Genomic DNA, 12,662 nt, shown 5'->3' with positions numbered 1-12,662 from the left:
AGCTGCGAGCGCCCGGGGGCAGCGCCGATGCTGCCGCCGCCGTGGTGAGTCGCGGCGCGGTGCCCTATCGCCCGCCGCCCGCCTGAACCATGGTGATCATGTCAGAGTACGCCTCAGTGCCGGCTCCCAGCGCAGCCCAGCCCCGGCCCCTGCGGGTCGGCTTTTACGATATCGAGAGGACCTTGGGGAAAGGCAACTTCGCCGTGGTGAAGCTGGCCCGCCACAGGGTGACCAAGACGCAGGTGGGTACGGGGCCGAGCTGGAGGGTTTCTCTCCGCTTTACCTACAGATGTAGCGTAGAATTAAAGCGGAGCCCGCCGTTCGCAGAGCGCTGCCGAGCGCCTCCCTCTCTGTGAGTCCCAGCTGCGGGAACCTTCGCACCCCCTGAAGTCTTTGCAGGTGTCAGGAGGGACCCACGAGGATGTTGGAGCCCCCGTTGGTTCCCCGCGGGACCATCCCGTCCCGTTGCTTCGCTCAAAGAACAAAGAACTCGCCGTGTTCGTTTGCAGTGCGTTTCCCCTCGGCCGTGCAGCAGCGGTGTAGCACTGCGTGTCCCAATCGCCCTCTCCTAGAAAAAAAAAAGAAAAAAATACTCCCTTATAAGACCGTGTTTTTTGCTGGATTAAAAGATTTACCGAATTCCATCCAGCGCTGCCCCTTCTGTAGTTCTGTTCGTTGTGTTGCATGCGATTGGAGCAGCTCGGGAAAACACCATCAGCTTTGGCCAGACCGTATCTAAAGTCCACCTTACGTGTGTTCTGTGAGTTTGTGCATGGTTTTGCATGTGGTGTTTTGGTGTCGTGCTCTTCCTCTCCCCATCGTAATAAGCGTACCTTCTTTGTAATGCCAGTGGTTGTTTGATGTGATTATTACTATTTTTTAACCTGCAGGTCGCAATAAAAATAATCGACAAAACAAGGTTAGACCCCAGCAATCTGGAGAAGATTTATAGAGAAGTGCAGATAATGAAGCTTTTGAATCACCCCCACATTATCAAGCTCTATCAGGTAAGAGGTCAGCTTTGAAGCACGGCGTGCAGATGAGATATGCCTGTCCTCTTGCATTTGATTTTGCGTGAAGTGTTTGTAGCGAGAATGCGAACTGAAAGTTTTTGGAGACTGAAGTTCATTTAAAGTTATCATTCTGGTACGCTTGTCAGTTTCTTGACAGAACAGTGAAAAAAGACTGAAGTTTGTTTCAGATCAAGGAACAGATTGTTGGAACTTGTAGAGTTAACTTGCCTTCCAGGCTCCTCTGCTGTGTGTTTGGAAGATTGGGACTTCTCGCGTGCTTTTGATATGAGGAGGACTTAAACTCTCTTAGGACAGCAGAGTAGCAGGCACAAAAGCTGGGCTTGCCATAATTGAAAGCAAATTCAACAACAAATAAACTCAATCAAAAAGAAAAAAACTTGGAAATATCGATATCATAGAATATGTGAGGAAATGACCCGTTTGGGTTATTCCGTTCCAGTTTGCATAGTTTTGAAAATAAGTTTAAAAGATCTTTTCCTCTGTGGAGTTTCAAGGTGTGAATTTTGATTTGGATTCATTCAGTTTCTGCGCTTTTGCTTTTGCCTTTTTAAGGGTATTAGAACAGTAAAAGTAAGCTTCTGCACAAACGTGTTGTGCGGCAGGCAAGGTGGCAGCTGTCTAGTGAGCGAGGGCTGCCTTGCAAATTTGGAATCTTTGATCCAATTAGCGTTTGGTGTATGTTCCTCTTAATCATCTTAAATAACGCCATGCGGATTTAAAGAAGATGAGGTATCACAGTCTTTCTGCACCTGGCCAGAAGGACAGAGAGGGAGAGGAATGGATTAAGAAATGAAGCAGCAGAACTGAAATTGTGTGCGCTGTTGTACGCACAACTGTCAAGCTGTTATCTTACCGTTGAGTTGGTTGGCTTAATTAACATTCTCCTTGTTTGAAACGTGTAAGGCTGAGGAGCCTGTAGAACAGGTGTTTAGGCAAGGCATTGTTTTTCGACACCTTGACACGCGTGAATTGCTTTGATGTTTACAGTATTAAACCTTCCTAACAAAAATGATTTTTGCGTTACCGTCTGACGTCATTGCTGCCCATAGGATATACCAAAACATTCTAACAGTTCTGTTGATTTCATTTCAGTGGAATGATGTGGGTGAAAATACTGTTTGGAAGCTGTTAGAAAAGCAGGTTAAATTCCATCTAGTTGAACCACTTCACTTGATTGAGCAAATGACGTTGGTAGTGGACCATAATTTCTTTTCAGCAAAGTTTTCTTCTCTTTGTTGCTGTAACTGATGCTTTACCTGTTTGGTGGAGGCTGAGAAGCAGGGATGGAATTAGATGACATACCAACGTAGGGTGTGTGTTCTTGTATTATTTCATCATTGTTTTAGTTTCAGCACAGCGTCTTAATTTCATCCAGCTGGCATCTTTCCCAGAACACTTTCCTTCAGTTTTTTAAACTGGGAACCTCTCTTCCTTTGCTCCCTTCTTGTTTGTTTTCATTTTGTGTCTGTGTGTACTTGTAGAGAGAAGGACAAGAGTATCCAAAAAAGGTTATGTGTTAGGAAGCTGGAAATTGCAGCCTTTGAAGTAGTATTGACTCTTGTTTGATTGTTAATATGTTGCGAGCCTTCTGCTTCTCAAACAAAATATTGATTCCCTGTGAGTCCTATTTCTGAATATATAGGTATATTTCTGAAAGCTGAAATGTGACATTTAAGAGATGTGGCTTAGTAAATGAAGATGAATTCCAAAATGCTCAGTTTTGTTTGGGTTTATTTTTGCTTTTTTTTTTCCTCCAAAAATGTGTCAGCTTCCTCTGACAATTACCGTTTTGCACGGGGTCGGTAGTTGAATGTTGTACAGCCTGGTGACAGCTGTTGATGTGCCTCAAGCACTGCAGTAACACCAACAACTACCTGTTTTCACTCGCATGGGAGGCTTGCTGTGCCCCCAGCCAGCACCAAATGGGAGTGGGTGTTTGGTAACACTTGCTGATTGTCCGAGTTGCAGGTATCTCCTGATCTGAGTGCATGCTAGCTGTGAAACAAAGATGGCTTTAAGTGAGCTTTGTGTCCTTGTGTGTTCAAAATAAGTCCAATGAGTTGGAAACCTGTATATGCATATCTTAACCAAAAAGGGAATTCAGAGAAGTATATAAAATCAAGAAATGCTCATCAATTATCTTATGGAGATTATGTGGTGTAGTAATGGTAAGAAGAACAATACCATGGGAAGCCATTGTATGTTGTAGGCACAGAAGCATTGATTTGTTATCTTTTTCATTACCAGTTTGCTAGGAAAGAACATTGCATTGCAAAATTAGGTGTCTTTACTGCCAGCTACTGTGGCAAATAAATAACTGAACCAATGTATCTGAGAATAGATTTAGGGAAATGAAAGTAACTACAGAGGTCTGTGTTTCTTTAAGCATGTCCTCTCGTGTCTTGGCAGGTTATGGAGACAAAGGATATGCTTTACATTGTTACTGAGTTCGCTAAGAATGGAGAAATGTTTGGTAAGTTCTCACAGCAGTACCTCACAGTTCTTTAGATTTAGAGCACGTGGCCATATTGTTGTCATTCCTGAGTAATATCTGTTTGCATTAAAAACCCAGAGTCGCTGTTGTCAGCTGTCAAGCAGCAAGTGCAGCATCTGGAAGACTACAAAATCATTTTTTGGGTATTTCTAAGTCTTGTGCCTCTTTTGTCTTGCAGATCATCTGACCTCCAATGGGCACTTGAGCGAAAGCGAAGCGCGGAAGAAGTTCTGGCAGATTCTTTCAGCAGTGGAATACTGTCACAGCCACCACATAGTGCACAGGGATCTCAAAACAGAGAACCTTCTGCTAGATGCTAACATGAATATCAAATTAGCAGGTAATGAGAAATGCCTGGTTATTCTATAAATGGTGTTAGGCATGTGGTCAAATTCAGTCTCCCTAGCATAATCTCATAGATGTATTTGAAGTAACTGAAAGTTAACATTACTGATATTTCTCTAAATATATCCTCTAGATAAAAGAGAATAGCTCAAATAGGTATGCAGAAAACAAAGCAAAACACCCGCTTCCTTCCCTCTGTTTTCTGTTCTTCTAAACAGTTTGCATGTGGCTGAATCTTGTCTTACACCAGTCTTCTACCTTCCTTCCAGACTTTGGCTTTGGAAACTTCTACAAGTCAGGAGAGCCACTCTCCACTTGGTGTGGAAGCCCACCCTATGCAGCTCCAGAAGTTTTTGAAGGCAAGGAGTATGAAGGACCTCACCTTGATATATGGGTGAGTGTGATATTCCTTTGGAATTCCGTTTCACACTTCGTTATGGACTGTGAGCTTTGAAAACTGTTGTTTCTACTGGAATCACTCACACTCTGTGCTGTTCTCTGTTGACAGAGCCTTGGAGTGGTGCTCTACGTCCTTGTCTGTGGTTCTCTGCCTTTTGATGGACCTAATTTACCAACTTTGAGGCAAAGAGTGCTAGAGGGGAGGTTCCGCATCCCATACTTCATGTCTGAAGGTGCTTTGTTTTCAGATTCTTAATGTTAGAAAAGGAACTGAGAGTAAAGGAATAGCTGTCCTGGTCTTTCTTGAGGCAGTGTCCAGATGGTTTTGCAGCTGGCAATCACCTTGTCTTTTTGTGTCCAGTAATTTCTGTAGGGCAGCACTTTAAGATCAGGGGCTGATCGTAGATGTTTTCTTTTTCTGAGGTCTACTTTATGGTGTATCTATAAAGCCATCATTTCATTTCCTAAGAGTATTGCTTTAAGTTACAAAATTTGAAGCCCTAGCTGTAGAAATAACCACTCAGAAAAGAAAGAAAACAAGCTTTTAATGAGACTAGCCTGCAATACTGAGGTGGGTGTAGTTCTGAGATATTCAAACTATGCAGAAAGGGTACGTTTCAGTGTGGCTTTGCTGCCAAGGAGAGCAGAAATAGTGAAGCTTAACACTGTTACTTGAATGCTTGCACTTGGACAGTCCGGTGAGAAAAAGGAGCTGAGAGGTATTATCATCTCTCTCCGATTAGGATTTGAAAACAAATGAATATGCCTCTCTTCAATGGAATAATATCTTCTAAAGCCTGATCTTCATCTGTTTTAGCTATGAACGGCTTTGATTCCCTGGCAGTAAACAAACAAGCAGTATGCTTGAACCAGGAGTTCATATTTTAGCACGTACAGTAGTTCTTTGTAAATCCTAACCTATTTCAAGTGGATGTACCATAGTTAAACCTACATCCAGTCAAAATTAGCCCCCTTGCAAGGTAGAGTGCAAACTGAAACCTACTTTTAGCCAGTACAGTGTCATTTTGTTCAATGACACGTTGCTTCTATAAAATACGTACCGCTCTTGTGTTGGTTTGGATATTTAGCAGTCAGACTCTGCATCAGCTGCTCAGAAAACTTTTAATTCCTGTTTTCATAGACATCAAATACCGGTGGTGGGAAAGTTTTTTAGCAAATGCCTGGGTCTGAACTGGCATTTTTACCCCTTGCTCATGAGTTTATCTTTGTCATCTAGACTGTGAAACACTGATTCGACGGATGTTAGTCGTTGACCCAACAAAGCGAATAACCATTTCCCAAATAAAGCAGCACAAGTGGATGCAAGCTGACCCATCTCTTCGACAGCAACAGTCCTTGTCCTTCTCCATGCAAAACTATAATTCCAACCTGGGCGACTACAATGAGCAGGTCCTTGGGATCATGCAAACGCTTGGCATTGACAGGCAGAGAACCGTTGAGGTGAGAAGTGCTTGTCCTTTCAATGTGTTTTCAGTAAGTAGCAGAACGCCAGTGGTGCAGTTATGTATATTGTTCAGTGACTAGCCTTGATGCAGTTTCACAGTAGTAAAATCTTCACCGCCCTTCTGGGTTTTTACTTGTTTTTTGAGTATACAATTACAAAGTCTTTATTATAACAATGAGTTGTGGCTGCATATCTTGAGTTATGTGTAACTAGGGTTCTTTGTATTCTAGTCTTTACAGAACAGCAGCTACAACCACTTTGCTGCCATTTATTACCTGCTCTTGGAGCGCCTCAAGGAGTATCGAAGCAGCCAGCTATCGAGTCGTCCAGCAACTGGCCGTCAGCAAAGGCCGAGGAGCTCTGAGATCAGCAATGCTGAGGTAAGGAAGGATGTTGTTTACCTGGGAGGGTGTATCTGTGGGCTCTTTTCTGCCACTTTCTATGGGAAAATAAGATCGCAGCTTTGAGGCTTCTGAGAACCCGTTGTGTCCTTTGATAGGACGGGCTACTATTCTTCAGCAGGATGCTGATTGATTGAGTACCAAATGTCTGTAGAGCATGATCCAGAGAAGAGTTTGCCTCTGGTGCAAGTCAGTAATGAGCCAGAAGTCTAGGCTTCTCCTGGAAATATGCCTTCTCAGGCATGGATCAGTTACCCTTTTGTTATATGCCCTGTAGGACCCTCAGAAATACTCCATGATTCAGTTTGTGTGTTTCTTCTGACTTTTCCTAACCCCTACCCCCTTTTAATTGTGCTCTGGTGCCTTTTCAAATTGTCCTGGCGGTTTAATAGTCTGACTTAGGAGAAGTACTTTGTGTTTGTGTTGGCACTGAAAGAGTAGCTTTGTTAATTTTGATAGAAAGTGCGTGGAGAAGGCTTGCACAGAAGGTGTCTCTGAAATTCCTTGAGCCTACAATATTTGAAGAGTCGCATGGAACAGCAGTGTATGTGATGGCTTCTGTGCATCTCTCTCTGCCTTCAGATGCCTCAGGACAGTTTCACTAGTGAAACCCTGCGATCATCCCTGCTTTACCAGCAACCTCAGAGTCTGATTCAACCATCTTTGCAGGCAGAAATGGATTGTGATGTGAATAATCCATTACAGGTGGGTGTTTTAAGCTGAACTGTGTGTAACTGTGTGTCTTCTGTTGTTGTGGGTTTTTGTTTATTTTTAAATTGTTCTGTTGATGAAAAAAGACAGAGGTCGTGACAGTTGTTCTCTCCCTTGAATCTTTTGTTTGGCACTTGGGCATGGAGTTGTAGTAGCCTCTCAAACAGTACACCTTCTGAGGACGTGCCATGGGGCTCTGAAGAGCATTAAAACATAGAGAAAATAAATCTCTGAATTGACATGTTTTGCAGCCTGTGTTTTTTCCTGTGGATCCCAACTTCAATGGGCTGTTTCGAAATCGCTCCATCTCCCCCAGCAGCCTTCTGGAGACCACCATTAGTGAAGAAGTAAGGCAAGAGAAGGAGCTGGAAGATGAAATTAAGGCGTACGACCACCCCATCCGCATCCCTAGCAACACCAGCCGGAGGCACACGCTGGCTGAAGTCACTCACTTCTATCAGCATGCCCCTCCATGTAAGTCTGGGAGCAATGAAGGTTGTCCTTAATTAGAGGAAAATGATGGAGGAGGTGTGCCATAGCAGAAAAATTCCTGAGGGTGTGTGCTGATTTTAACTTGACTGAAGTAGGAAAACCCAGAGAAGAGGTCTCTGCTCTGCCCCCTCTAGTTCTGACTTCCCATAAATAAGCACGGTCCTTCGGGAAGAGACACTGTACTGTTATATTTCACCTAGATCTTTCAGAGGGAGCATTCTCACAAGCAGGACATAACTCTTCTCTGCTTGTTTCCGCTGTTTTACTGTGTGATGGTGTGTATGCTTGACTTCATTTAAAAAAAAAAAAGTGATTGCTAACTGTATTGGGTACGTATCCAGACCCCTTGAACTAAATAAGCAAACAAAAATGCTCACAAAACAAAAATCTTATGTTGGAACTTTTGTGCTAAAAAATGTTGTGTGCCTGAGAGTTATTGGCAGAGCTCTGCCAGCTGGGAGGAGCCGAACATAGGTTATTAGTCAGTGACCGTGTGCTGGAGTCAGGGCCTGTGACAGCATAAGTTGCTGGACATCTCTCTGACTTGCAGCTGCTTATTAGTGCCAGTGTAGGTGGGCAGAATGCTCTGATGTCACGTTTGTTCCTTCTTGTACTCATCTTGGGAATGCTCTTTCTGTCCTTCCTTCCCCTCTGCAGGTATAGTCATTTCCTCCTCAGCAAGCCCCACAGAGGGAACTAGTTCAGACAGCTGCCTTACTTCATCTTCAAATGACAGCTCAGTGGCCCTGAGCAGCTGTTTGGCAGGTCAAGTAATGACGGGGAGCCCAGCCACAGCTAGGATGACATCACCCTTCCTAGCTTCTCAGTCTGACGCTCCGGTGTTACAAGCCCAGGGCTGCATGGGAGGTGCTTCTCTCCTACCTGTCAGCTTCCAAGAAGGAAGACGAGCATCTGATACCTCATTAACTCAAGGTAACTCCTTCCTTGCAATATCCCAGCAATAAAACACCCTTGTAGTTGCCACTAGAAAAGCGTAGCTTTCTTGCCTGTGTCGGGATTACACCTGGATATTCTGCCTCGTGTATTTGTGGTTCCTGAGGAGGGTGCTGAGGTTGGGAGGTTCTTGCATAGTGTTTCAGCATGCCCATGAAGATGTTTATGCTGGGCTGTGGGATGGCAAGCTCCACCCTTCTCCTAAAATACGGAATGCTCATCGTGTCTTAGAGTAGCTTTGTCCTTTGCTGTGTATGTGTCCACCTAAACAAGGATGCAGCTGTCCCAAACCCTGTTCCATCACATCAATTTTACTCTGTCCATCAGGCAGAGATGCAAATGTGAACTGAAGGGTGATGGTTTCTTCTAGTGCAATGCTCACGTAAATGAAGGCAGCTGCCCAGAAAGGCTGATCTGTAAAGTAGGCTCTCAGTCAAATGCTAAGAAGGATTAAAGTGCATTTCTTCTCCTCATGTCCCACAGGCTTGAAGGCTTTTAGGCAGCAGCTGCGGAAGAATGCTCGAGCCAAAGGGTTTCTCGGCTTGAATAAAATCAAAGGCTTTGCTCGGCAGGTGTGTCAGTCCTCCTCATCTCGGGCAGCAAGGAGTGCCATGAGCCCTTTCCAACACACACAGCCGAACACCTGCATCTACAGCAGCAGTGGTTGCAACAGAGAGGGAAGAAACCTTCTGGAAGAAGTGCTACAACAGCAGAGGTGAGAAGCTGAGCTGGAGGAGTTTTGCTATTTTCCTTGGGGTTGTTTTGGTTAAGGGCAAAGGAGGAGGAGTAAATGCAGCAAAACGGGTTGGGGAGTTTGGTCACTGGGGATTCCTTTCCTCTCAGTTTTGCTGTGTGGCAGCAGATAAATGGTTTAGCTTCCTTTGTGGGTTCCTGCACTGGCACGTGTAACGCAGGACGTGCATTTCCACTTAAAAATCTCCATGTCCAAGTATTTAGAGGTCACTGGACAGAGAAGCAGTTTGGTACTGTGGGGGAAAACATTACTTCTCCCCATTGCAAGCTGTGTTTTTCTTTGTTAGGTTTGGGAATGATTTCTTTCCTCCTCTGCCTCCTGTAATTTTCCCATGGCAAGGAAATGAAACCTTGTAATTTGGAAAAGTTACAGCCCACAAAGGAGGCACAGTCCAGTGGCCTCAAATGTCGTGTGCGATGGCACCATAGAAGCAAGATGGAAAATAGAGATCCGGTTTATCTGCATACGTTGTCTGTAAAACATCTAGTATGAGCTGGCCAAATTATGGCCAGATAAAATTCTAGTGGTAGTTTCCAGATTCAGTGTGGGGAGAAAAACCAAGAGAAAACATGCTGATCTGGCATGGCAATCAGTTTAATCGTACTGTCTGGGTAGGGTGAGATTCCTTAGAGAGGAGGAAACGAAGGGGAAAGTTAGGATCGGGGTAAAGGTAAGGGCAGGAGAGAGGAGGAAGGAAAACTTGAATCCTTTCTAGTATTGCAAGTTAACATCTTCCATCCTTGGACTTTGTTCAGAATACTCCAGCTTCAGCATCACCAGCTACTCCAGCCAGCTTGTCCCCAGACATCTCAAACATCTGCAACAAATGGCCTCCCCCCATCTGATAGCGCAGGTACCTGCAAAGCCTCCAATTCTCTTCTGTTGTCAGAGCTACAAAGAGAGAACTCATTTGAGCTGGCCTTTGCTGGCAACAGCCAACTGCTCCAACCTCATTTCTTTGGTGTCAGCGTGTCACCGGTGTCCTCAGCAGCTCACCTCCTAGACACTCACCTGTATATCAGCAGCAACGTCTCTCCAGTCGGCACCACCTTCTCTCAGCAACAGAGTTTCTCTGCTCAATCTCCGAGCTATGATGCTGTCGCTTTGCAGCATGGGGATTGTGAGATGGAGGACTTGACTTCCAACCAGCTAGGGAAGTTTGTCCTGGTCAAATGAGAGCTCTGGCTGCTACAGCTCACGCTGCTCTTTTTACAAAGAACTCGCACCACTGTTCCATGGCATGCATAGGTCCGTGGCTGGCTGGTGTTGTGTGGATGAGTGACTCTCAGAAGCAATAAATTTTGAAGTATGTGAAGAGGCTGTCTGGCTCCAAAAGCTAGCAACTTTATAGAACTGAAACAAGCAATATGTATGTCTTTTTGCTTCTACTATTCTTGCACTGAACAAATACGAATAGAAACTGTTGTTTTTTTTTGTTTTTTTTTGTTGTTGTTGTTTTTAAGGAAAAAAATAATGATGGGGGAAGATGGGTGGGGCATTTGTGGGGACAGGGAGGGATGTGGTTGGGGAAGAAGTCTTCGGTACTGTACTCAAGTCAGACCAATACAGCTCTGCTGTTATGCAAGATTAGCAGCTGTCAGTAGTTGTGACACAGCAGGGAGAGGCTTTTCAAAGAAGGGACCAGAGCCTCCCTCTTTCACAATATTCATTTATGGGTTTGTGAAGATGATTACCTCTTTTAAAGAAAATAAACAGAAAACCAGTGGCATGCAACATTATGCATTCATAGAAGACAAAAATGGAAGCATTGCCATTTGTGGTTTTTTTTTCCTCCTGTTAACAGTCATTTTGTTTTAAAGGAACCAACATCCCCATTCCGCATCTCCCAGATATGTATACTTTAAATGAAAACTGTGAACTTTCTGCTTGATATGTCAGCTAGAAAACCTTTTTTTAGGAAAAAGAAAAGCCAACAACCAAACAGCATTCTAATTAGCACAGAAGCAAGTAATCTCTTGAAAATGCATCCTTTGGTATCAGGATCTAAATTACAGACTGTCTGGTCTTCTGCAGGGATGGGGTGTGTGTGTGTAAGCACATGCATGTATTCTGTTGGTCTAAATAATCTTTAGGTCTCTTTTTATAAATGCAAAGTTTTTTTGTATTCCTGCAGAGGCACCGAGGAGGGAGCCCTTATTACTGGTGGGGTGATGGGAAGCATTTTCCTTTTCAAAAGCCCTCCTGGAGATTGCCTACAGAGTTGTCTGAAGGGTATTTCTTAGCGCTGCACATTGTTATTTCCGCTGCTAATTATGTTTTTATGCATTTCATTATCAGGGTCCAAATAGAACTGACTCTTGGGGAAATGTGCAATATTGAGGTTATAATTATATACTGACAAAGACAAAAGGAATAGGCTAGAACAGAATTCTGCTTTAATAGAGTACAGCTATTTCTGAACAAAACTGTATTAAAAGCGAGTAAAACAGCACAATCTTTGGGTGTTTGTTTTTGGCTGGTTTGTTTTTAGCATATTAGCAAAATGAGGTTTTGGATTAGGTAGGGTTTTGGTTTTTTTTGTATGGTTTTTAATGCTGTATATGTATATAAATAGGAAGCAGAAAACTATGTAACACTAGTTATTTTTTATATTTTGTAATAAGCTTCTATTGTGTTTCTGGTATAACCCCACCTCCCTCCCAAGGCAGAGCATGACTTCTGTTGGTGTCAATAGAAGATGTGCTTAGGTGTAAAGGGGAGCCCAAGCCATGCCCTTACAGCAGGGAGTAGGGCAGGGTGTTCCAGCTTTGGAAGCAGGTGAGCAAACAGTGAGCCAGTTCAGCTGGAAGTTGCATTCAGGAAATAGCTGCGTTTTGTCTAAATGCTTCAAGGACCCATCTCCCTTGTGTGACACAGGGTGCCTTCAAGTTACCTTGGCTTCGTGCAACCTGCAGTATTACGCATTTACAAATAATATAGATACCTGTTCTTTTTTCTTTCTTTCTTTCTTCTTTTTTTTAATTAAAAGCCAAAGATTGACCAGATTAATTAATGGGAGTAGGAATGGCTGAAGACGTCACGTGGCTCTGTCTGTGGCTCTCCATAAACAACCTCTTTATCTGTGTGTAGTATCCGTGTGTCTATACTGGTGCATCTCCAGCCAGGTGCTGCTGCTACGTGGTCTGGAAGCTTCAACACAGGAGAAAATTGCTTGAGTAGAATATCTGAATGAGTGGTGCCTTGCAGCAGAGAAAACACCAAAGTCTCACTTTAAATTATAGTGATTTAAAAACAAAAAAGCAAACGATAACAAATAAAAACAAACAAACAAACATGGAGATGGCTGGAGAGTGAGAAGAAGCCAGAACATCACAAAGCAGCAACTTTGCCTTCAGTTTCGTAAGGAGTAGCGCACAGACTGAAAACACAGATTTTCCTCTCTAATACTCTGTTCTGTTTAAATGCCATGGATCAAAAGGCCACAGATTCTTTTGTTTCCTGTCCTAAGCAATGACAAGCACTTTACTTTCATAGTATTTTTTTTTTTCTTCTTTTCCAATTGCTGTAGAACCTCTTTGGATTTCTTGCTGGAGCAGAAAGAGGTCATTTTAAAAAGTTTTTTTTTTTTTTTTGTTAGATATCTTGACAGTGC

The 12,662-nt window shown here is 43.5% G+C and overlaps 1 protein-coding gene across 1 annotated transcript; it reads left to right on the top strand.

Annotated features, from left to right (window-relative positions):
* The first annotated feature begins 6 nt into the window (after positions 1–6).
* Positions 7–12,302, top strand: SIK1 (salt inducible kinase 1). Its single transcript, XM_010724236.3, has 13 exons — positions 7–242; positions 891–1,007; positions 3,444–3,507; positions 3,707–3,868; positions 4,143–4,267; positions 4,382–4,505; positions 5,510–5,733; positions 5,968–6,117; positions 6,721–6,843; positions 7,101–7,323; positions 7,999–8,274; positions 8,779–9,010; positions 9,805–12,302. Exons 1-13 carry the CDS (start codon positions 90–92, stop codon positions 10,223–10,225), a joined length of 2,394 nt encoding a protein of 797 aa, XP_010722538.1. The 5' UTR covers positions 7–89; the 3' UTR covers positions 10,226–12,302.
* Positions 12,303–12,662: the final 360 nt, after the last annotated feature.

Source organism: Meleagris gallopavo, chromosome 1 (assembly GCF_000146605.3).
Source record: "Meleagris gallopavo isolate NT-WF06-2002-E0010 breed Aviagen turkey brand Nicholas breeding stock chromosome 1, Turkey_5.1, whole genome shotgun sequence".
NCBI classification, from domain to species: Eukaryota; Metazoa; Chordata; class Aves; order Galliformes; family Phasianidae; genus Meleagris; species Meleagris gallopavo.
Note: the sequence above shows the minus strand (reverse complement) of the source record. Positions and strands in the feature narration are given on the sequence as shown.